At 46.3% G+C, this 25,839-nt stretch overlaps 1 protein-coding gene across 5 annotated transcripts in view; it reads left to right on the top strand.

Annotated features, from left to right (window-relative positions):
• Positions 1 to 1,959: 1,959 nt before the first annotated feature.
• GRIP1 (glutamate receptor interacting protein 1) overlaps positions 1,960 to 25,839 on the top strand; it is a 290,474-nt gene continuing 266,594 nt past the window's right edge. For all 5 annotated transcript variants that reach the window (XM_054399940.1, XM_054399938.1, XM_054399939.1 and 2 more), the window contains exon 1: positions 1,960 to 2,092. In XM_054399940.1, coding sequence (XP_054255915.1) covers positions 1,960 to 2,092 — 133 coding nt within the window. The remainder of the gene's footprint in view (positions 2,093 to 25,839) is intronic.

The raw sequence follows: 25,839 nt of genomic DNA, 5'->3' as shown, positions 1-25,839 counted from the left end.
TACTCTCTCCTAATAACTTTTAATGTGGTTCAAAAGTAGAAAATCCTGGGTTGATTCTGATCAATCTCTGCACACTTCTGTTGGAAGAGTGATAAATTGCAATTCTGCCTTTTGCTTTACTACTCCTTTTAGCCTTTTAAAAACCTTGCCCTGATTTGCTCTGTGCAAAAGAATGACTCACTGCAATGTCTGCATCACCAGAAACTAATCCCACCTCTGCATGCTCCTCTTCATTTTCCACATGATATGATCCTGTAAAATCCTTACAGGAAGACTTCCTCATGCTTAGGAGTGGAAAATGGTATCTCCCATGAGCATGGGTGCAGGTGGCCATGTTTGGTACATAGGATCAGAGAATTGTTAGGGTTGGAAGGGACCTCAAGGATCATCCACTTCCAAACCCCCTGCCATGGGCAGGAGCACCTCACGCTAGATCAGGTTGCCCAGAGCCACATCCAGCCTGGCCTTAAAGACTTCCAGGGATGAGGCTTCCACCAGCTCCCTGAGCAACCTGTGCCAGCATCTCACCACCCTCATGGGGAAGAACTTCTTTCTACTATCCAGTCTGAATCTACCCATTTCTAGCTTGAATCCATTCCCCCCAGTCCTGTCCCTACCTGACACTCTAAAAAGTCCCTCCCCAGCTTTCTTGTAGCCCCCTTTGGATACTGGAACACTTAAGGTACTGGAACAGTTAAACACATGGTTTAACTGAGGCAACTAATTGATCCCTGGTTTGTGCTAGTAGACAGGAGAGGTCCTGCTGGAGTAGAGACCTCACTTGGCTCAGGGGAGTGCAATTACAGAAGGAAAAAAGACAACACCCGTGTTGGGTGTCAGCGTGAGAGGATTTGAGGAGGCAGTGCTTTTGTTCTCGCGCGGGAGTAAAACTTCATCAGAAGCAGGGATGAAATTCCAGCCTTACCTTGGGGAATGCGTGTGGGATTCAGCCGTGCAGCAAGAGAGGAGAGTCAGTGCCTTTTCAGGCTTTTTGCTCCTGTCATCCTGTGCCAAAGGTAGCCTGCTGGACGTGCATTTGAAAGTTTTCAAAACTCTGCTGGGATTTGAAGCCAAGCGTTTGTCGTGGTGCGCTGCTGGTGCCGCTCCCTTTGTCTGCCGACTGCCATGCAGCCTGGCCAGCCCTGCGGGAGGAGAGCTGCCTGTGGAGTGCCTTTATAATGTTTAGATCTAGCAGTGATTAGAATATACTAATGCCCAGTGGGTATATGTGTCATTTTTTAACAGCTGCCGAGCTTTCTCCCTGCTGCTCCAATTAACACATCCAGCACAGGCTTGCCTGCCGGTGAGTGGGCTGCTGTGTATGGGTTAAACCACTTTGCTCTTTATTCATCCAGCATCTCGTGATGCCAGCAATGGATCAGTGCCTTTCCTCATCTTACAACAAATGAAATCAAACGGGCTTCTAGCCTCTTCCCCGGGTTGATAGGAGGGCAGCATTTAAGTGATGAATTAAAAGGAACCTGTTTTATCTTGAGATATGGTTCAGCCCATTGACTAGCATCTATCCCCGCCTCCCAGCCCCTCTTCAAATGATGGAGACACAGGATAGGGAGCTCTCAGTGCTGCTGGGCTTTCCCCTTGCTGGCAGGCAGGTTTCCTCAACTTTGTCCTCTGCTGCTTAGTGACTACTTGAAACACTGACTTTCCCCTTTAGCTTCAACATTTCCCTCCTTTGTCTGCTTTGAAATATTCCAGTTAGCAGCTTTGATGAAGTGTTTATTTTTAAAGGGAAAACAGCATGCTTCCTAGGCACTGCTGAGATATAAGGGAGGGTTTGTTGGGTTTTGTTGTTGTTGTTGTTTTTTTTTTTAATGGTACCAGAGCGGCTGGTGTGAGGCTGCAGCTTTGCTCTGGTGCTTGCTGTTGATTCATACTGGGACAGCTCTTTGTGAAGCAGAGGGCAAAGGGGGCTGCGGGCTGGTATTGCTGAGGGAGGAGATGGAGCGCTTCTTGGGCTTTGTCAAGCAAATCAGAAGATCAAGAAGAAGAAAAGGCAAAAAGTACCGGCCGGAGGAGGATTACCATGAGGGCTATGAGGATGTCTACTATTACGCCTCGGAGCATTTTCGAAGTAAGTATTTTGCATAACCTCCTTTTCCTTTGGCTGTGATTAAACGCGATGCTTTTAAGAGGCTTCAACAACCTAAACTGCGAAAATGCAAACAATGCTCCTCCCTGGCTAGAATCTGAGCCTCCTGTCATAAGTATTAAAGCATCGGTTCCTGCTAGGGCTTTATCTGGCCGTGACTGCTGATGAACAATACAAAGCAGCTGAAGTGGCACAGACGGCTCTCAAAGTGAGCAGGGTCTGGCTGAAAAGCCGGGTAAGGTTTCAGGTGCTGTTAATTGAGTCTGGCTGCTGGAAACCTTTTGTTGGTGGTGAGAAGCAGTAGGGTGGTGGCAGCGCCTTGTAGAGTGTCTTCAGTAAGCTGCCTGGGTACTTTTAAAGCAGTATAAAGGCAGCAGTCGTTTATTTGTGAATTGGAGCTGATGATGGAATGTTTGTTATCAAGGGAGAGAGTCAGTCCTCCGAGCCTCCACTGTGACCTAACTCAGGTGGGCTACTTCCTCCCTGTAAGTCCAGGACCACTCATGAAGAATGGAGTGATCAGTTTTAGTTGCTTGCACTCATGTGACAGCAACAGCTTACCTGAAACCAAAATAAACTACCTGCTCAGAAGTCCCTCTGTAAACTGTGCCCCTTTCCCTGTGGCTTCTATAGGGCTAACCGTACACCTGTCAGGCTTCAGAGCTGCCTTAGGCTTCTCCCAGAGGAGGTGAAATGCCCAGAGGTGCCCACGGGGATGGAAGCCCCTGCCCAGAGCATTGTGCAGCACTGTCAGGGCAAGGTGCTGGCAGTAGAACCAGGCATGCACAGACATCACCTTTTAAAAAGGTTTCTGCTGCTCTGGCTGGTGCTTTGGGATCTTTGCAATGAAGCTGTGCTTCACGTTGACCAGCTGAAGTTTGATGTGCTGCTTTGTTGTTGTTATTGTGGTTCTGTATGATGTGAGTGGCTCTTGGTATGGTATCTTTTTTTTTTCTTTGCATCATTTGGCTTTGTTTCCACTTTGTTGAAATAAATCATAGGAACCTTGCATTTGTTTTAAGGCAAAACAATGAATGTGAATGTGCCTTGCAGCACCAGAGCACAGCTATCCTGTGGAAAACTAGGGAGCAAGAGGTGTTGTTCTTGGTTTTCTCTGAGTGCACCACGCTTGCCCATCTCCAAAAGTGTACTGTAGGGTGTTCTGCTCTTGACTGGGCTTCTGCTTAGTGCAATCTTCATCTCTCTCTGTTCCAAAAGAAAATACACTATTCTTGATAATTTTATCATTTATCTATGTTGTTAAGACAGTTTCTATAAGAAAAAAAAAAAAAAACTATTCTGGGAGCAATGCATAAAACCTTCTACAAAAGAACTAAGAATTTTAAATCTACTTAGCCCTGAAAAACATGAAAATGATGCATGCTAGTGAAAACACCTAACATTTTCTTGCTTTAATATGTAGATCAAGGGACATGTCAAAGCAGTATGTCAAAATATTTCTCTGGCTGACTGTTGTTGCTGAAGGTCTTTTTAAATAAGAAAGCCAAACCCTTCCATAAACTGTCACATGTAATAAGGATTTCCTGAGTGCTGATTAATAAATAATTAACTCCTGACCTGATGTAAGGCACTAAGATTGAGCCAAATGTCTAGTAGGTTTTTCTTTTTATTCTACTAGGAAAATAAAAGAATAGTACACACTTCAGCCTGAGGAGGTCATAAGTATTTCAGGGTGGGATTGTGAATGGTCAAAAATGGAGTTGGGTGCAAACAGAGTTCACAGCTTCTTGCAGTTGCTTAAACCAAACATGTAACAGGGGATTCCATAGAGTCTTTATAATGCAGAGACACCACATCAAACACAGCTCACGGGATGTTAGGGGTTGGAAAGGACCACTGGAGACATTTGGGTCCAACCCCCCTGCCGGATCAGGACCATAGAATCTAGCACAGGGTCGCTCTTGATTTCTGCAGCGCTTGCAAAGTTGCGATTTCATTAAGCATCAAAATACCTCTTACCAATACATCAGATCATCTGGTGGGTTCCAGAGCTCACTGCCAGGTATTCTGCAATACTGCTTACCTCACAGAACAATATTTCAGAATCACTTTAAGGATTTTTTTGGGTTTTTTTTTTAATGCATTGGTGCTATTTTACGTTTGTCTCTGTAAGTAAACTCCTGCCCTCTGCGGCTCTTAACGGTGCCGATCCCCCAGCACGCTTCTCAGAAGAAATAAAAATCACAGAATCACACAGAATTAACCAGGTTGGAAAAGACCTTCAGGATCATCCAGTCCAACCTATCACCCAACACCATCTCATCAACTAAACCATGGCACTAAGTGCCTCATCCAGGCTTATTTTTAACACTTCCAGGGACGGTGACTCCACCACCTGCCTGGGCAGCACATTCCAATGGCCAATCTCTCTATTACAGCTAGTCTGGTTATAAAGGTCTAGACATTACTCTGATGCAATCTGTTTCATTATGTTGTAAGCATTAGGGGGTAGCAGTCTATGGAACAGTCATGGCTGTGCCTTTCTTGACAGGAAAGTGTTAACCTGACCATTCACTTGTAACTTGGGTCTCAAAAAGAGTTTGGTGCCAAAGGTGGTTCTGCTTGCTCCTCAAGTGCTGCTTTTCTTTCCATGTGCTCTACCTCTCACTGTTGTGGTTGGATAGGTGTGGTAGCTACTTAAAAAGCAATGTACAAAACAGGAAGAAGACACTGCAGGGGCTACTCTAAATGCTTCCTTGAGATTGAGATTGAATTTGTTGTAATGGGGACAATGAAATGTTTTGTATTTAATTTAATTATGGCCTGGTGTTAGTGCTGTTTGCAGTGCAAATCTGGAGTAATCGCAGGGCTTTCAAAAAGCTATTCCTTCTGCATTCCCATGCTTAGAGGAATGCCTTCTTGAAAGTAAGATTGTATTTGTTGGTGTGGTTTTCAGCATAGTAGAGAAATGAAATCAAAGAACTATTGATTATTCAGCTGAATGGAGTTGGAGCTTTTTTAGGCTTAGTTTCCTCTCTGTGCATTGTTACTCATCCCTCCTCCGTTGTTTATGATTTATATATCCAATTAGGCAGTGTCTTTGAAGATTGTCTGAGCCAATAACTTGATGAGCTTGTTACTCTCTCCTCTTCCCACTCATAGTATTGCTTAGAGTGCTGTAGAGAGGCAGAATTAAGGGGGGGGGGGGTGGGTGGGTGGGGGGGGTGGGGGGGGGGGGGGGGGGGAAGGCAGAAACTACATTAGAGCAACCAAAAGACCAAACAGAAAGAAAGCAAAGTTAAAAATAGAACAGGCCTCTGGGAATTGCAGGAAAAAGGTGACTTTAGTTTGTCCTCAGCCCAGCTGTGCCCAGATACTGGGATATTGTAGCTCCTGCTGTTAGGTGTAGTGTTCCTACTCTTCTGAAGGTTTCTCATTGAAGACCACATTAGGGGTAATATCAGAACACAGCTGAATGCATGGAAGGTTCAGTAATGCTTAAAGCTCCCTGGGTAAAAAAAAAAAAAAAGAGAGACCCCAGCTCTTGAGTCAGCTGTCATTTTGCCTTGGACTGCTCATCCGTTTGGCTTCAGTTGGGTGTCCTTGTTTTGACAACAAACATCAGCTCTCCTCTCTTTCTCAAGAGTCTCTTTCTGTGCTACATGGTGCCAGAGAAATTACAAGTCATGGTTTAACCCCAAATGGCAGCTTAAGGCCACACAGCTGCTCTCCTGTCCCCTCCTACCCTCTGCAGCATGGAGAGTAGAACTGGAAGAGTGAAAGTGAGAAAACTCATGGGTTGAGAGAGATGGTTTAGTAAGTAAAGCAGAAGTCGTGCAGGCAAGCAAGGCAAACCAAGGAATTCATTCACTATGTTGCATCAGCAGGGTGGGGTTCATAGAATCATAGAATTGTTAGGGTTGGAAGGGACCTCAAGGATCATCCAGTTCCAACCCCCTTGCCATGGACAGGGACACCTCACGCTACATCAGGCTGCCCAGAGCCTCACCAGCCTGGCCTTAAACACCTCCAGGTAACAGTTACTTGGGAAGACAAACAGCACCACTCTGAATGTTCCCCTTTTCTTTTTCTTCTTCCTCCAGCTTTAGATACCAAGCACAGTGTCATATGGTATAGAATACCCCTTTTGGTCAGATGGGGTTGGCTGTTCTGGCTGTGTTCTCTCCCAGCTTCTTGTGCCTTCCCCCCCGCCCCCAGCCTGTTTGCTGGTGAGGGTGGTGCAAGAAGCAGAAAAGGTCTTAATGCTGCTGTGTAAGCACTGCTCAGCAAGAACTAAACCATTCCTGTGTGTGGTGGGTTGAAATTACCCCCAAAATGAAATTGCCAGACCAGCTCAGCTGGAAAGCAAATGAAGCTCTATTTACAAGCAAGCTAAACTGTAGAAATATGAAATGCAGTGGGACTTTTGAGGGTGTCAGGTAGTGATAGGACTAGGGGGAATGGAGCAAAACTAGAAGTGGGGAGATTCAGATTGGATGTTAGGAAGAAGTTTTACACCATGAGGGTGGTGAGACACTGGCACAGGTTGCCCAGGGAGGTGGTGGAAGCCTCATCCCTGGAGGTGTTTAAGGCCAGGCTGGATGTGGCTGTGAGCAACCTGCTGTAGTGTGAGGTGTCCCTGCCCATGGCAGGGGGGTTGGAACTGGCTGATCCTTGAGGTCCCTTCCAACCCTGACAGTTCTGTGATTCTATGACTATGTACAGAATATACAATATTTACAATTTGTAAACAACACCAGAACTCCCCTGGACAAAACCAGGGGGCTACCAACAGCTTCCCTTCTCCTTCCCTGCCCCTGTATGAGGGAAAAGGGAAAGAGAAGAGCAGATGGCAGCTTCTTAGTACTTAGCCACAACAAGAATTCAGCCTTCTCTGGAGACTTTCCAACCCCACCTGGATGCATTCCTGTGTGGGCTACCCTGGGTGATGCTGCTCTGGCAGGGGGGTTGGACCTGATGATCTCTGGAGGTCCCTTCCAACCTCTGATATACTGTGAGACTGTGAAAAGAAAGAGAGTTTATACACCTAACTTTGTGTTAATTATCAGACCAGTGGGATTATGTAGACCTTATCAGTATTTTCCCTTTAGATCCAATGGTAATTTATTAACATTTTACCACTTACTACTCAGGATTTGTGGTAAATTTCCTAGGCATCAGCCTACAACTCCCACACTGTTTTTAGCAAGGTTTTCAGCACAAATCTAAAAGATAGCTCCATGTGAGGCACTATGAAAAAAAATAACTCTACTCCAGTCAGAACCTGCACACTGAAATAGTAATTTTGGTACACAACCAAGCAGTGCAGGTGTTGTACTTGTTTTGGTGAGACTTTGTAGTGTGAACAGAATTAATCAAATCACAGAATTAATCACAGAATCACAGGTTGGAGGAGACCTTTGTGATCATCCAGTCCAACCTATCACCCAACACCATCTCATCAACTAAACCATGGCACTAAGTGCCTCATCCATAGAATCATGGAATCAGCTAGGTTGGAAGAGACCTCCAAGATCATCCAGTCCAACCTATCACCCAGCCCTATCCAATCAGCTAGACCATGGCACTAAGTGCCTCATCCAGGCTTTTCTTGATCAGCTCCAGGGATGGTGACTCCACCACCTCCCTGGGCAGCACATCCCAATGGCCAATCTCTCTTGCTGGGAAGAATTTCTTCCTCACATCCAGCCTAAACCTCTCCTGGTGCAGCTTAGGACTGTGTCCTCTTGTTCTGTCACTGATTGCCTGGGAGAAGAGGCCAACCCCCAGCTGGCTACAGCCTCCCTTCAGGTAGTTGTAGACATATTGGGTGATGAAATTGCTGCTCAGCCTACTCAGGTTGGTGGTTATTGCATAAAATGCTTTAGAAACTGTTACTTTTATCTTGTGAAGCATTATGGCACTGCCATTCAGCCTGTTCCTTTGGATGAGGCTTTGCATGTAAAAGGCCCTGGTTCTATTATCACCAAGACTGACTGTGAACTTCAGGAATGCTGTGTAGTAGAGCTGCCTGGAATGCTTCCCAAAAAAAAAAGACATGTTCTTCTCTTAAGTCAAGATGTTCTGCCAAGACCTTTCAGTTTCATCCTTGTCCTGAGCAAGAAAGTGTTTTGGGCACCCAGGCTGATGGGTTCTCTTCTGACCAAAACAAAGAGGAAAAACCCTTCTTATCCCAACCCAGTCTGATTTCAGCACTAAGTCTTTTATTTAGCAAGACAACTTGGAAGGGTTTGGGTTTCTTCCAACTGATTTTGGATCTTCACAAGCTGCACCAAGCGTGGTTGTCATGATCTGCCCATGTAGGTCCAGAGGGCATTGCTGTGAATGCTAAGTGTGAAATTTTGTCTTATGTTCTAATTTTGTGTCCATCTTCTTCTGAAAGTTACTCTTTTTTTTTCCATTGCTGCTTCCTCCTCATTCTGTCGTTCCTCCCAACATAGCAGCAGTGTAGGCTGTTGGCATCAAAGGTTTTCTTTTCTGTGTTCTTACAATAAAAATGCTAAAGAATGATCCCCAAAAATGTTGCTTCTACTAGTAAACTCCCACTAACCCAAAAGGCCCAGGAGCACCTCTCCTATGAGGACAGGCTGAGAGAGTTGGGGTTGTTCAGTTTGGAGAAGAGAAGGCTCTGAGGAGACCTTCTTGTGGCCTTCCAATATCTGAAGGGGGCTACAAGAAAGCTGGGGAGGGATGTCAGGTAGTGATAGGACTGGGGGGAATGGATCCAAGCTAGAGGAGGGGAGATTTAGATGTTAGGAAGAAGTTTTTCACTATGAGAGTGGTGAGACACTGGCACAGGTTCCCCAGGGAGGTGGTGGAAGCCTCATCCCTGGAGGTTTTGAAGGCCAGGCTGGATGTGGCTCTGGCCAGCCTGATGTAGTGTGAGGTGTCCCTGCCCATGGCAGGGGGGTTGGAACTGGATCGTCCTTGAGGTTCCTTCCAACCCTCCAGTTCTGTGATTCTGTAGTAATTAGTTCAAATGAATATTGGGGGAGTGATACATTGTTTGGGATAATGTCAGCAGAACCACTCTGCTTGGGTGTTATTCTCCAATATGGCTCAATGATATGCTGCAAAAACTCTCTCAGCTGCCAAATCTTACTAACAAATGTCTTTGCATTTCATACTCTAGGTGGCTTTAAAGCTGTATTAAATATTGATGGAAGAGACTTGCTCCTGAAATAGCACTAAGATAAAACACTGAGGGAAGTGATCATCCTATGGTTTCTTTATGCTCTTTGTCACTCTGGTCAAGATTTTCTCCATTTTGTAAAGTGGTACAAACAGTTCTTGTTTGCAGAAGTCTGGCAGATTTGATTGAGGTTGTAAAAGAGTTAATAGGTTGGTGAGGAATGTGGTGATAAGGGCATTGAATATCTCTTGCTCAGGTTGCAGGGATGTTAATTGATCTTGAGGATGAGGCTTACAGGACAACTGCTTTTCATTTTACAAAGAGTGTGTGTTACTTCATAGAATCACAGAATTGTCAGGGTTGGAAGGGACCTCAAGGATCATCCAGTTCCAACCCCCCTGCCATGGGCAGGGACACCTCATACTAGAGCCACATCCAGCCTGGCCTTCAAAACCTCCAGGGATGAGGCTTCCACCACCTCCCTGAGCAACCTGTTCCAGTGTCTCACCACCCTCATGGTGGAAAAACTTCTTCCTAACATCCAATCTGAATCTACCCTACTTCTCTGCAGCTTAATTGGATATGGGGAGGAGGGTTCCCTTCCCATCTCAGGCCTTGGCTTGTCAGTATAGTAAAATCTCAGCTTTCATTGAAACTAATATATCTGTTGCAGCCTACAAGAAGTGTTTTGTGACCTGAGCAGAGGCCCAGAAAACACTGTGAAAATCACCTCCCTAGAGCTGCTGGGCACACTTGATGCACCTCAGCATAACCATTGGCCCTCTTGGCCACAAGTGCATGTAGCTGCCCCATGGAGAACTTGCTGTCCACTAGGACTCCAAGGTCTTTCTCTGTGGAGCTGCTTTCCATGGTGCTTAAGCTGTTTGAATAGTGGCTTTAGCTGCATTATGTTGTTGATGTGACTCCAGAGACAAGTAAATTGGTGTGGTCACTTGTGCAGCAGTGTGCAATCCAGTTGTTGTCTACACCAGTGAGGCTCCAGAGGCTGTGGGGTTCCCTGCAGGACTGGAGCAGTGCATTTCTTCTAGCCAGGCAGGTGTGTCTGGTGGTTTTGGTGCAACCTTTTCCTTATACATGAAACAGGCCACAGAACTTTTACCTCCCCACCGCCAAGGAGTTCTGCAACAGTGTGGCAGTTCTAGGCTGAGCCTAGGGAAATTTTCCACAGATGGAGTAGGAAAGTGGTAAAGTGCAAATAAATTACCATTGGATGGAAAAGGGATGTAAAAGGGTCTAAATAATCCCATTGGGCTGATAACTGTAACAAAGTCAGTTGTGTGAACTAACTCTTTTTTACAGATTTCTTGCTCTAGCTGGTACTAGCTGGGGGCTTTTGCTTAGCTGTTGCTCACCTTGGCTGCGTCCTTGTTGTGGCTGAGTACTAACAAGCTACTCTTTGCTTTTCTCCTCTTTCTTCTTCCCTTGTATAGAGTGGGGGAAGCTGTTGGTAGCCCCCTGGTTTTGTCTAGGGGGCTGTGGGGGTTCTGGTGTTGTTTATAAATTGTAAATACATGTAACTATTGTATACCTGGTACACATTAATTGCATTTCATATTTCTAGAAGTGTAGTTTTGCTTGTCAGTAGAGCTTTGTTTGTTTCCACTGAGCTAGTCTGGGAATTTTCTTTTGTGGGGCAATTTCAATCCACCACAATCAGGGAGGCACCAGAGGCTGTGGGGTTCCCTGCAGGACTGGAGCAGTGCATTTCTTCTAGCCAGGCAGGTGTGTCTGGTGGTTTTGGTGAAACCTTTTCCTTATACATGAAACAGAAATTTTACCTTCCCACTGCCAAGGAGCTATGCAACAGCCACTCTGAGCTTGTTTGTAACAGAACTATTTCATAAAATGATCTTTGTGGCTCTTCTGCAAGTGGGCCTTAGATTCCTGGGGCAGTGCAGAGTATGGAGTTGCCTTGGAGTTACTTGAGGGAAATGAGCTTGTTTGGTTTAAGTCACTGAAATAATGAGACCTGAGTTATATAATTCCTTGCATGACACTCCTTCCTGCTGGCAATTGTCAGCCTACCATTTCTGTGCTACTTTCTTTCATTTACTTTCTGGTCCTATTCTTGACTGAATAATTAAAGGCCTTGATTGTCCCTGCTGAAGAAGTGTATTCATTATAGGTCATCCTCCCTTTCTGGTGGCTGCTGGTACCAGGTTCTACGTGCAGTGGTTTAGAGAATTTGGTGCCTGTTTGTGTTTTTGTATATCTGGAATATCATTGATACTCAAGTTAAAATAAGGGAGCTGAGAGAGATCTGGATGTCCTGCTATCTGAAATATTGTGCAAATTCATGTTTTGAATAATGAAGATCAATTTGCATCATGAGCATGTAGCAATTAGATTATATTTTCCCCTCAGATGTTGTGAGGTGAGGGAAACATCAGGTTTTATGAACTGAGATGAAAGGGAGAGGTAAAAGCAACTACTGAGGTGTCAGTTTTAATATTGGCCTTCAGTTCCAATGGGAAACTTAAAACAATTATTGGAGCAAAGAAGGAAATGACAATATAAGCCCCTTGCTGATGAGATTATAAACATTTATTGAATGATTGCTGTGTTTCTTCAGCAGGGCATGCCAGCAGCTAGAATTAATCATCAGTGTGAATATAAACACCCAGTTACCATGAATAGTGTTTGTGTAAGGCATTGATAGTCCTCCTTGGGTGTGCAGACATTACTAGGCAACTTCTGGAGTGTTTTTCAGCTGCAAAGAGTAGGGGCAGTGCTGTGGCTGGCCACAGAATCGGATCAGAATGACAGAAACATTCAGGTTGGGAAAGACCCTTGGGATCACCACGTCCAACCCACAACCCTACTCTACAAGGGTCACCCCTGAACCATATCCCCAAGCACCACATCCAGATACTATCTGGTTGCTTCTCCTGGCTTGCTGACCTTGGCTCTATTTCTTTGTTGTGGCTAAGTACTAACAAGCTGCTCTCTGCTCTTCTCTCCCTCCCCTTCAATGGGAAGGGGGAAGGGAGTCATAGAATTGTCAGGGTTGGAAGGGACCTCAAGGATCATCCAGTTCCAACCACCCTGACCTGGGCAGGGACACCTCACACTACATCAGGTTGCTCACAGCCACATCCAGCCTGGCTGCAAACACCTCCAGGGATGAGGCTTCCACCACCTCCCTGGGCAACCTGTGCCAGTGTCTCACCATCCTCATGGGGAAGAACTTCTTCCTAACATCCAATCTGAATCTACCCATTCCTACTTTTGTTCCATTCCCCCCAGTCCTATCACTCCCTGACACCCTCAAAAGTCCCTCCCCAGCTTTCTTGTAGCACCCTTTAGATACTGGAAAGCCACAAGAAGGTTTCCTCAGAACCTTCTCTTCGAAGTCCAGGCTGAATAACCCCAACTTTTTCAGTCTGTCCTCATAGGAGAGGTGCTCCAGCCCTCTGATCATCCTTCTCTGGACACCTTCCAGCACCTCCAGATCTTTCTTGTAATAGTAGCTCCAGACCTGGACGCAGTACTCCAGGTGGGGTCTCAGCAGAGCTGAGCAGAGGGGGAGAATCACCTCCCTTGCCCTGCTGGCCACACTTCTCCTGATGCAGCCCAGGCTCTGCTTGGCTCTCTGGGCTGCAAGTGCTCACTGCTGGCTCCTGTTGAGCTTCTCCTCCCCCAGCACCCCCAAGTCTCTCTCCTCAGGGCTGCTCTCCAGCCAGTCCCTGCCCAGCCTGGATTTGTGCTTGGGATTGCCTTGACCTATATGCAGGACCCTGCCCTTGGTCTTGTTGAACCTCCTGAGGTTGGCTTGTGCCCACCTCTCCAGCCTGTCCAGGTCCCTCTGGATGGATCCCTTCCCTCCAGCCTGTCTGCTGCACCACACAGCTTGGTGTCATCAGGAACTTGCTGAGGATGCACTCAATGCCTCTGTCCATGGCACCAACAAAGATGTTGAACAGGACTGGTCCCAGGACTGAGCCCTGAGGGACTCCACTTGGAGTCAAGAGAGGGAAGCTGTTGGTCCACCCCTGGTTTTGTCCAGGGGGGTTCTTGTGTGGTTTATAAATTGTAACTCCATGTAAATATTGTATATTTTGTACATACTCATTGCATTCCATATTCCCAGGTTTTAGTCTGCTTGTAAATAGAGCTTCGTTTGCTTTCCAACTGAGCTGGTCTGGTAAGTTTATTTTGGGGGTAATTTCAAGCCACCACATTACCCTGAGAGCTTGAATTTCCAGATGTCTGGCACAAGTTGCTGCTGTAGCATGCAAAGGGCAGTATGGCTTGTAGGTATAAAAAGTGTGTAAGCCTAACTAGTGTGAAAATCCTGCCATAAGGCATCCCAGGATGTAACCTTTAAGTTGTTACATGCCTTTGATGATAATCTCTCTATGCTCTAGTTCTCCACCTATGAAATGAGGTTAATGGTACCTCTCCCTCACAGTTATGCTATGAAAGTAAATTAGTGTTTGCTGAGCACTCCAATGCTACAGTGATGAGCACCATGGCAGAACTCAGGAAGAATTTAATGTCTGTCTGGAGAGAAGAGCTTGAGCAGCATGTGGGAACTAAGGCATGGATTTGTGCTTTGAGCAATGAGGGGAAAACAAGGTCTTGAGTAATTTTTCTTGTAGTTAAAGTAATTTATTTGGGGCATTAAATGAGACAAGGTCTCATGCAAATGGTAGGGCATCAGGTTATTAAAGATTGTGTTGTAATGCATATGCAAAAGGAGGCCAAACTGAGGCTTGTTAGGAATTCTCTGACACTTGCAGCTTGCAGTTGGCTTCGTTGATGGTGTGGGTATGGAGGAGGGGAATATGGAGCAGCAGTTCCTTGGGTTTCAGCATGCAATGGACATTTCACAGCAGCAGATTAAGGACATAATGCTTGCTCTAAATGAGCCAAAGTCTCCTTGGTGTGAAAACAGCAGAAGTCAGTTTTGCTGAGTGGCCATAGGATCTTGATCACACATAGAATCATAGAATCAGTCAGGGTTGGAAGGGACCACAAGGATCATCCAGTTCCAACCCCCCTGCCATGGGCAGGGACACCTCACACTACAGCAGGTTGCCCAGAGCCTCATCCAGCCTGGCCTTAAACACCTCCAGGGATGGGGCCTCAACCACCTCCCTGGACAACCCAATAATTTCAAATTCCTATGCAGTTAGTAACTCTTTGGTAGTCTCTGAAATGCTCCTTCTGTAGCTTGTCCCATATTTCATCTGGGATTCCCAGAGGATTTTCAGAGGAGTTACACAGGCATCCCCAGCACTTCTGTATCTCTTGTCATTAACTTGTGCCATACCTTGCCTGGAAAAAAAGAGAGAAGTCTTCTAGAGCCCAGGGCATTATTGATATGATTAATTTTGTTCTTGGTATGCTCTAAGCATAATTACAAAAGTTGAAGTATATTTAGGAGTAAGAGACTGAATTTAGACTGAATTTAGGCTGAGAGCCCTGGGGCTTTTTAGCTTGGAGAGGGGATTTAATAAATCTTTATAAATATCTGAGGGCTGGGGGGGTCAATAGGGAGGGGACAGCCTCTGCTCAGCTGCACCTTGTGATAAGACAAGGGGCAATGGATAGAAACTGCAGCACAGGAGGTTCCACCTCAACATGAGGAGGAACTTCTTGACTGTGAAGGTCTCAGAGCACTGGAACAGGCTGCCCAGAGAGGTTGTGGAGTCTCCTTCTCTGGAGACTTCCAGAACCCATCTTGGACATGTTCCTGTGTGACCTGTGCTGGATTCTCTGGTCCTGCTCTGGCAGGGGGGTTGGACTGGAAGATCTCCAGAGGTCCTTTCCAATCCCTAACATCCTGTGACCCTGTGAATGTGGTAGGTTTGGATAACATTCCTCTGCTCACACAATTTTTGGGCATATCTTTGGTAGCTTCAGACAAGGAACCCTGAGCTGCGGGACAGTAGGGAGGGAGAGATTTGTCTACTGGCAAGAGTGTGGCCATCCCTTGAAATTACTGCTGCTCCTGGTCGTATCCCAAGGGATGGAGCAAGTGCTGAACATTATCACTTTGTAACTGGTACTTGAGTTTCATGCTGCAATGCAGTGTGCATTCACAAAGATGCTTAGGGGACTTGAGCATCTCCCCTCTGAGGAGAGACTGAGAGCCCTGGGGCTGTTTAGTGTGGAGAAGAGAAGACTGAGAGGGGATCTGATCAATGTCTCTCAGTAACTGAGGGGTGGGAGTCAAGTGGAGGGGGCCAGGCTCTTTTGGGTGGTGCATAGTGATAAGCCAAGGAACAATGGGTTCAAGCTTGAGCAGAGAAGGTTTCAGCTCCACATGAGGAGAAACTTCTTTCCAGTGAAGGTGACAGAGCCCTGGAAGAGGCTGCCCAGAGAGGTTGAGGAGTCTCCTTCTCTGGAGACTTTCCAACCCCACCTGGATGCATTCCTGTGCAGACTACCCTAAGTGATGCTGCTCTGGCAGGGGGGTTGGACCTGATGATCTCTTGGGGTCCCTTCCAACTTCTGATATACTGTGAGACTGTGCTTAGTTCTTGGGTGGGTAGAAAACAGTGCTTCTTTCTTTTTTTCTTTTTTGCCTGCTTCTCTGAACTTTGGCTCTTACAACGAATCTGAAGGACTGTGGATTTTGTAGGGCAGCTTGCATGGGGCAAATTGTTTCCAGAGCCTGAGCTGAACTGTCGAAGGCCATTCTGCTTACAGCCTCAGAGTTGGTGGGCCTTTGTGCTGTACAGATAATTGGGCTCTTTACAGCCACATGTCTGTTAACAGTAGGTTGTTTTCTTCCTCATGGATAATGACAGAAGTTTATTAGCTGCTGGTTTAAGATGGTTACAAAAATGTCGTGCCGGCAGCGTAATTATTCAGGAGGTTACATCAGCGTGAGTGGAGAAGGCAGCCAAGGGAACACACTGCTCCATTGTAGGAAAATACCTTTAATATATGGTCAAAATGCTGAAACCCTTTCTCCTTCTCCCAGTATTTCATTAAGACAATTTGTGGTAGTTTTAGAAAGTAGTAGAATGGAAATAAATTACTGTTGGATGCAAAAAGGAAAATAATCACAGAATCACACAGAATTAACCAGGTTGGAAAAGACCCTCAAGATCATCCAGTCCAACCTATCACCCAACACCATCTCATCAACTAAACCATGGCACTAAGTGCCTCATCCAGGGATGGTGACTCCAGCACCTCCCTGGGCAGCACATTCCAATGGCCAATATCTCTTGCTGGGAAGAATTTCTTCCTAACATCCAGCCTAAACCTCCCCTGGCACAGCTTGAGACTGTGTCCTCTTGTTCTGGTGCTGGTTGCCTGGGAGAAGAGACCAAACCCCTCCTGGCTACAACCTCCCTTCAGGTAGTTGTAGACAGCAATGAGGTCTGCCCTGAGCCTCCTCTTCTCCAGGCTAAACACCCCCAGCTCCCTCAGCCTCTCCTCACAGGGCTGTGCTCCAGACCCCTCCCCAGCTTTGTTGCCCTTCTCTGGACAGCTTCCAGCAACTCAACATCTTTCTTGAACTGAGTGGCCCAGATCTGGACACTCTCACTGTGTACTGTGACATCTTGGGTTTTTTCCTGTTTTGTTTCCTTTACTGATTGATGTACTTTAATCCTTCAACTGGGCCTTGGGCAATTGAGTGACCCTGTTTTATTTGTTTATTTGTTTTCCCAAAGAGGGAATTGAATTAATTTTCTGAATAACACTTCTGAAACCCCTTGCTCTTCATGCATCTTGAAGTCCTTTCAAAGCACTTGAACAGTTATGGTACATAGTACTCCCTGACTATTTTTTCTTCTTGGAGTTTTGTCATAAAATCAAATCATCTTGCAAAAAGGAGGAAGGAAACGCATCCCTTCTGCAGTCACTTAAACCATCATGCAAGCAAGGGCTTTCTGGTCACGTTCAGACTGGAAAGGATTGATAAACAGGTGTGTGTCTTGCTACTACGAAGCAGAAAACTCCTGCTTGTAGTCCATAGGTCTAGGGAGGTTCTTCTCCCCTCTGCTCTGCCCTGCTGAGACCACAGCTGCAGTCCTGTGTCCAGTTTGGGGCTCCCCAGTTGAAGAGAGACAGAGACCTGCTGGAGAGAGTCCAAGGGAGAGCCATGAGGATGCTTAGGGGACTTGAGCATCTCCCCTGTGAAGAGAGACTGAGAGCCCTGGGGCTGTTTAGTGTGGAGAAGAGAAGGCTGAGAGGGGATCTGATCAATGTCTCTCAATAGCTGAGGGCTGGGGGTCAAGTGGAGGGGGCCAGGCTCTTTTGGGTGGTGCACAGTGATAAGCCAAGGACCAATGGAGACAAACTTGAAGAGAGAAGGTTTCAGCTCAACATGAGGAGAAACTTCTTTGCAGTCGAACAGGCTGCCCAGGGGGGTTGTGGAGTCTCCTTCACTGGATCTAAAGCATTCCTGTGTGGACTACCCTGGGTGATCCTGATTTTTGGCAGGGGGTTGGACTGGCTGATCTCTGGAGGGCCCTCCCAACCTCTTGCATTCTGTGGATCTGTGGTACAGCACATGTGTTTTTCTGTTAAAATTTGCCAGTAGTGTGAGTGCCAGCTGCAATTTCTGCTCCTTTATTGAAACAGAATGGTGTGTACTGCTCAGCAAAGCAGGAGGATGGCCAGCTGTTGACAGTGACAGCATGGTCTGCAGATCGAGATATATATGACCTGCTTTAATGCTTGACCTATGGTCACTGGGGATGCCTTAAGGCTAGGTCAAAAAAAAAAACCCTGTTAATAGGAAGCTCTCCAGGGAAGAAGCAGAGAAAGTGAAGTTCAAATAGCCTTTGCATCTGCAAATTCAGCTGTTCTATTCAGACTGTGGTCTTGAGTTTCAATGTGGGTTTTCCATGCATCTTAAAATGGGTGGGGAGATTTATTTGCTTGCTTATTTATTGCTCCTGCATGGAAAACCAAGCTTGCAAAAATCTGTCTGCAGTGATTGCACTTTTCCTGGTTGGTCTTTATTTTATCAAGCAGATTTATAGAGTTGACAGTGTGTTGTGGGTTTGTTTTTTTTTTTTTTTATTGGTGAGGCTTTATATTGTCTCTGCTATGCCTTGCTGTAGGCTAGCCAAAGATTTTGGTCATGGAAATGCTGGCTGCCTGAGTGACTCCGTTAGTGTGAGTAGCTCCACTGGTGGAGGTTAGATACAAGGGTCTGTAGCAGTGAACCCTGAAGGAAATGGTGTGTTTAGGTAGAATAAAATGGTAATTCTAAGAGGTGCTTCGAAGTGGTTGTTGTTTGCTTTGTGTTTCTGTACTCTGCTCCACTTTCTGGCAGAGATAAAAGCGGTGTTTTGACCGAGAGATCAGCATCCTTAGATTGTTTTCCTCTAAGATAATTTGTAAGCATGCTTGGTGTTTTTTCATTTTGGTTTTGCAAGTGAAATTGTTCAGACTTCAAAAAAAAAAAAAAAAAAACAAACCTCAAAAAACAAAGCCACTTGATTAGTTCTGCATTGTTTCATTTCATTGCATGCTTTCAACCTCGTTCATTAAAAGCTGAAGTGGAAAACCTGTGGGTCTGAAGAGCTGCTGTTGACAGGAGCTGTTAGCCTGGAGCACAGAACTCAATAAGCATTGATTAATAGAGTTTACTGCTGATTTCTTTTCTTTTGGAAAAAAAAAAGCCAATTCTTGCCAATATCTTTTATACATGAGCTTTTACTTAGAATTTAAAATGTTAACCTGTAATAATAACAACGTTTTAAACTGTAATAATTGTGGGGGGCTGAGGAAGGAAAGGGCAGAAAAAAAAACCAGATAAAGGAGGCGGGGAGGGGGAAGTGAGGCTTGTTTAACACTTACTCCAAAACGGTATTCTGGTGAAGCAGATAGATGCATTGTAGTTCATATTAAATGCATTAAATTGCCTGTCAAGTGCAGTGGTTTTTGGTGGTGTTGTTACTTGATTTCACTTGGAGGAAAATGGTTTCAGGTGGAGCTTTAGAGAGGACCTGACTGCTGCTCTTTACTGTGTGAAAGCAAATTATTGTTAGAGAAGCAACGTGAGTGAAGGTGTGCTTTCTTTGCTACAGAGGGCAGTGGTGATGCTGAAGTTTTTAGAGTGGTTTTTTGGCAGGAGATAAGGACATTTGTACATGTATGTAGAGGATGCATGTGTGGGGAAGTGGCAGCTTGAGGTTTCTTGGTGGATTGCAAGGGGCAGTGTATTTATACTGATCTCTCTGCTAGAGTTGTTTCTTCAGATGTGTGAAAAGAGAGACCTGAAGGACTTGTAACAAAGTGGAGACTTCTGAGGTGCAGTCACTGCAGAATAGTTGTTCCAGGGGAGGTATAGGCTGGATATTAGGAGGAAGTTCTTCACAGAGAGGGTGATTGCCCATTGGAATGTGCTGCCCAGGGAGGTGGTGGAGTTGCTGTCCCTGGAGATGTTCAAGAGAAGCCTGGATGAGGCACTTAGTGCCATGGTCTGGTTGATTGGATAGGGCTGGGTGATAGGTTGGACTGGAGGATCTTGGAGGTCTCTTCCAACCTGGTTGATTCTATGATTCTATGAATAAATCATTTAAGCCTGGAGCTTACAGTTGCAGCAGAGAGATCAAACAGGCAAAGGTTTGTAGACCTGAATGACTGCCACTGCTGTGTGAAGGTCCTTGTGATGTTTGGGGTGGGGAGGGGAGCAAATGGGGCAGGGCATGGGCACTCCTTCCTTTGAGCTTCTCTTGTGAGAGCATTTGTAATGAAGAACCCACATGATGTTGCAGTTTTGACTTAGAGCTGTGTGCATGTGTGTATTTATGATTTGGGAACCATTACTTCTGAGTAGAAACTCACTTCAAGAATAGCATGTACCACATCCCCTTATGCTGCTCCTCAAGTGTAGCTAAGCTGCATTCCTACACAGCAAGACTCTTTGAATAGTTGAGGGGAAGAAATGGGCAAACTCCTAACGGGCACAGTTCCTGTATCCTCAAGGGCTGTAGAATCATAGAATGGTCTGGGTTGGAAGGGATCTCTGAAGGTCATCCAGTCCAACCTCCCTGCAGTCAGCAGGGACATCCCCAACTGGATCAGGTTGCCCACAGCCCTGTTGAGCCTCACCTTGAATAGCTCCAGAGGTGAGGTCCCAACCACCTCCCTGGACAGCCTGTTCCAGTGTTCCACCACCCTCATGGTAAAGAACTTGCTCCTAACATCCAATCTCAATCTGCTCTGCTCTAGTTTGAAGCCATTGTCCCTCATCCTGTCCCTGCAGCCCTTTGCAAACAGTCTCTCTGCAGCCTTCCTGTAGCCCCCTTCAGGTACTGGCAGGCTGCTATTAGGTCTCCCCAGAGCCTCCTCTTCTCCAGGCTGAACACCCCCAGCTCCCTCAGCCTGTCCTCATAGCAGAGCTGCTCCAACCCCCTGAGCATTCTCATGGCCCTCCTCTGGACCCTCTCCATCAGCTCCATGTCCTTCCTATATTGAGGGCTCCAGGCCTTTATGACCACTTCAAACATTTTTGAGTTTCTGTCTAAATTGATTCCCAACTCTATTTGTGCTGGAGGGAATAAGAAAATAAATATTCAAGCAACTTGAAGATATTCTTCTGTACTGCTTGTGGTGGGGATGTCTCCCTCCCAGGCCTGTCCACCAGTAGGCTGTCTTCTCTGTTCCCTGGGGTTTGATGCTTATGAGCTGCGTATGATCTGATGGACAGCACTTGGCCTGTGGGGCTATCAGCAATTTCTTGTGCTAATATTCCCTAATTATTGACAAAGAGTATGGCAAATCTCATATCCTGTCATTTCCTGAAGAATGATTGAAGTGTAAGAGAAAATTGAGATTTTTTTTTGTTGTTGTTGTTGCCTGTCTTACTCCATCAGCAGCTTCTGGATTTCTGCTGTTTACAGTGGGAATTGGGAACAGAGGCACTGGGTTAGGAGGTGCTAGGGACAGGATGCTGGCCATGCCCATTCCATGCCCATCACTGCTCATTAACAAGCACAAGCACTCCTTTTCTAGGTGTACCTTAGCACAAAGTCTGGCCTCAGGCCACTGCTTCCTTTGGTACATCAGATACCATCATAGAATTATAGAATCAGTCAGGGTTGGAAGGGACCACAAGGATCATCCAGTTCCAACCCCCTGCCATGGGCAGGGACACCTCACACTACAGCAGGCTGGCCAGAGCCTCATCCAGCCTGGCTGAAAACACCTCCAGGGATGAGGCCCCAACCACCTCCCTGAACAACCCATTCCAGGCTCTCACCACTCTCATGGGGAAGAATTTCTTCCTAACATCCAATCTGAATCTCCCCACTTCCAGCTTTATTCCATTCCCCCCAGTCCTGTCACTCCCTGAGATCCTAAAAAGTCCCTCCCCAGCTTTCTTGTAGCCCCCTTCAGATACTGGAAGACCACAAGGAGGTCTCCTCAGAGCCTTCTTTTCTTCAAATTAAACAGCCCCAACCCTTTCAGTCTGTCCTCATAGGAGAGGTGCTCCAGCCCTCTGATCATCCTGGTGGCCCTTCTCTGGATGCCTTCCAGCACCTCCATATCCCTCTTGTAACAAAGGCTCCAGAACTGGACACAGTACTCCAGGTGTGGTCTCAGCAGAGTGGAGCAGAGGGGGAGAATCCCCTCCCTGGCCCTGCTGGCCACACTTCTCTTGCTGCAGCCCAGGCTCTGGTTGGCTCTCTGGGCTGCAAGTGCTCACTGCTGGCTCCTGTTGAGCTTCTCATCCCCCAGCACCCCCAAGTCCCTCTCCTCAGGGCTGCTCTCCAGCCAGTCCCTGCCCAGCCTGGATTTGTGCTTGGCATTGCCCTGACCCAGATGCAGGACCCTGCCCTTGGTCTTGTTGAACCTCATGAGGTTGGCTTGTGCCCTTGTCCCTGGCCTCCACTGGGACATGGAGCCATTGACAGCCACTCTTTGGGTGCAGCCATCAAGCCAGTTCTTTATCCATCTCGTGGTCCACCCATCAAACCCATGTGTCACCAGTTTGGAGACCAGGATGTGGTGTGGGACAGTGTGGAAGGCTTTGCTCAGGTCCAGGTAAATGAAATCCTATTCAAGACCTCATATTTTGTAGTCTCCATGCAGTTTCATCTTGACATGCTGATGAATTTGAAGGCTAAGCAGAGGATTTTTTGCAGTGTGGAAGTGCATACAAAGAGATGAGCTTTCCCTTCCTCTGTGTGTTATTGCCTGCACAGAACAGTGTGTGTCAATCTCTAGGCTTCAAGTCTGCTCTGGGGAAATGGTTTGTGGCTTTTGGATAACCTTTAACTCCAGGAGCCCTTTGGAGATGCAGCATTAAGGAAGTATTTGAAAACCTCAGTCTGCCTACAACTTGTTTTTCAAGTGTCTAACATCTGATGCTGCCTAAAAACAGTGTGTCAACATTTTTTTTTTTTTTGGTTTGGAAACCTTGTGTTTATTGTCACCAGTGGGGCCACCACTATTTTTCAGAACATGGAAAAGTTGTTTTCACTTCCTCACTGCATTTAATTTGAAACCAAGATGTTGAAAAATGGGCAGTGGGGGTGGTGGTGAGGTCTGTTTCTACAAAAATTGAACTAGCTGGCCCACATTACACACCCTCAAGTAAGACCAGCTGGTCTAGGCAAGTTCTCTTCCCCCACTAGCCTCATGAGGCCCCACCTGGAGTCTTGTGTCCAGTTCTAGGCTCCCCAGTTCTAGAGGGACAGGGAACTACTGGAGAGAGTCCAACTGAGGGTCAGATGGTGATTAGGGGACTGAAGCATCTCTTTGGAGAAGAGGCTGAGAGACCTGGGGCTGTTTAGCCTGGAAGAAACAAGACTGAGAGGAGATCTTATAAATGCATCAATGTTATAAATGCGTGGGTGCTAGGAACAAGTTCTTTACCATGAGGGTGGTGGAGCACTGGAACAGGTTGCCCAAGGAGGTGGTTGAGGCTCCATCCCTGGAGATACTCTAAGTGAGGCTGGACAAGGCTCTGGGCAACCTGACCTAGTAGAGGATGTCCCTGCTGACTGCAGAGGGGGTTGGACTGGATGACCTCTGGAGGTCCCTTCCAAGCCAGACCATTCCATGGTTCTATGAAATATGTAAAGGGTGGAGGTCACGAGGATGGGGCTGAGCTCTTTTCAGTGGTGGTCAGTGACAGGACATGGGGCAATGGGTACAGATTACAACACAGCAGGTTTCACTTGAACTTAAGGAGAAACTTCTTTACTCTGAGTCTTACAGAGCACTGGAAGAGGCTGCCCAGAGAGGTTGTGGGGTCTTCCTCTCTGGAGACTTTCCAAACCTGCCTGGATGCATTCCTGTGCAACCTGATCTAGAAATACCTGCATTAGCAGGGGGCTTGGACAAGACAATCTCCAGAGGTCCCTTCCAACCCCTAACATCCTGTGACTTATTGGCTAATCTAAATAATTTATGTTTGTCTGTTTGTATTTTTTACCTGAGAGATTTTTATTTTTATATATACATGTATATTAAAAAAAATAAAAATTGTCTTTTTTCAGTAGTCTTCATGCTGCTTTCTTTAGACTTTGCAAATGGCTGAGCATACTGGTTCAGTGATTGCAGATATGACAGTCTCACAGTATATCAGAGCTTGGAAGGGACCTCCAGATCATCAGGTCCAACCCCCCTGCCAGAGCAGGATCACTTAGGGTAGTCTGCACAGGAATGCATCCAGGTGGGGTTGGAAAGTCTCCAGAGAAGGAGACTCCACAACCTCTCTGGGCAGCTTGTTCCAGGGCTCTGTCACCCTCACTGGAAGTTTCTCTTCATGTGGAGCTGAAACCTTCTCTGTTCAAGTTTGTCTCCATTGTTCCTTGGCTTATCACTGTGCACCACCCAAAAGAGCCTGGCCCCCTCCACTTGACCCCCACCCCTCAGATATTTATACACATTTATGAGATCCCCTCTCAGCCTTCTCTTCTCCACACTAAACAGCCCCAGGGCTCTCAGTCTCTCTTCACAGGGAGATGCTCAAGTCCCCTAAGCATCCTCCTGCCTCTCCCCTGGACTCTCTCCAGCAGGTCTCTGTCTCTCTTCAACTGGGGAGCCCAAAACTGGACACAGGATTGCAGCTGTGGCAGGGCAGAGTAGAGAGGCAGAAGAACTTCCCTAGATGGTGTTTTGGCAAATTTAATGTCAGACTATGTAAGGACTACCAAAAAAATATGTAAACCTATTGAACAGGGAAAGACTTTGACTGTTTTGGAGGAAATCAGTTGGGGGATTGGTGGATAAAATGAAGTGTGCTTAGATATCTTAAATAATGTAATTGTTTCCAAGCAACTAATGCCAACTGTTGAGAGTAAAGTCAATTTGCTAATGGGAATCCAGGACCCTTTGAAAAGCCATTTCAAGCACCAAGATTTTTTTTTTCCAGAGATTTAATAATTAATCAAAGTGAGTATATTAAATGCCAGTGAATATATCTGCACATTGCCATCATACCTCTTTCTCAACATGAGTTTCCAGGCTCTTAATGAGTAACAGAGTGAGATCTGTAATGCAATAGTAACACTGGTACACAGGATGGCAACGTACCTCTTGAACAGTCTTGCTGCAAGTGCTTCAGATTGGACTTTGTTACAAGCAGTGGTTATAAGAAGTGCTTTGAATGAGTTAACACACAGCCATACCCTGCTTGGAGGTTGCTTTTCTTTCTCTCACAAACCAAACCTATAAAGTCAGACCTTAAGCTCTGAGTGTCACTTCCCCATGGCTTCCCTGTGCTGCTCTAATGGACAGCACATCAGAGAATTGTTTTGGCTGGAAAAGACCTCTCAGATCAAGTCTGAAGGTGTTGCAAGGAAGATGCCTGGGTTGCAGAGAGCTGCCTTTAGCATAGTGAGGTTGTCTGATAGAATTTGCCTTGGTGGTTTCTGTGTATTTCTTGTGTACTGGTTGCATGTTTAACTGCTCAGGATGTCATTCAAGGCATGCTTGTGCTGTGCAAGGGCATTAAAAGACCTCGTGTGTGCAAGGGTGCAGGGACTGTTTGAGACATCAGGCACAGTCATGCAAAAGATCTGCAATGTGTGATACCAATAAACTGAGGTTGCAACTTGTAGCATGTTTTTCCATCTCTGAGGTCATGGAAAAGAAAGAAATCTTTCACTCTGTTGTGGCTTAGAGGGAGGCAGATGCTCTTTTACCTCTTCCAAACGGGGCAAAGAAAATTGCTCACACCAAGGATTGGAAAGTGTAAATGGAAAGGCTATTCACGACTGCACACCACAGTACAAAGCATGTAAAATACACAAAAATCTGTAGTCTGGGCTTAACACAGAGGCTCATTAGGCCCAAGCTTCATGCAAACCTCCCTTTAAACCAGGCCAGCAAACCCAGGCCTTCATGCTGCACCCCCCAGCCTAGCCTCCCTACCCTCCATCCCACACCATTGTGCTGCAGCAAAACATTCAGCTTGGCAGCTCCAGGCCCCAAGTAGGCTGCTTCAGGCTTAACTGGCACCACTGCCAAGGCCAGCACCAGACCTCCCTGCCAAGAGACAACAGCCTCTGCATCCTTCCCAGGAGGAGAGAGGGAGGGAAAAGGGCAATGCTTGGTTTTATAGGGATGCAAGATTTATGGGAATGAAATGACAAAAGATTACACTTTTCCAGTCCACCTCCTGGACCTCTCTAGCCTCTAGAGGTCTGTAACTTTGTGGCTG

The sequence above is a fragment of the Indicator indicator genome, chromosome 3 (genome assembly GCF_027791375.1).
Source record: "Indicator indicator isolate 239-I01 chromosome 3, UM_Iind_1.1, whole genome shotgun sequence".
Classification (NCBI taxonomy): Eukaryota; Metazoa; Chordata; class Aves; order Piciformes; family Indicatoridae; genus Indicator; species Indicator indicator.
Note: the sequence above shows the minus strand (reverse complement) of the source record. Positions and strands in the feature narration are given on the sequence as shown.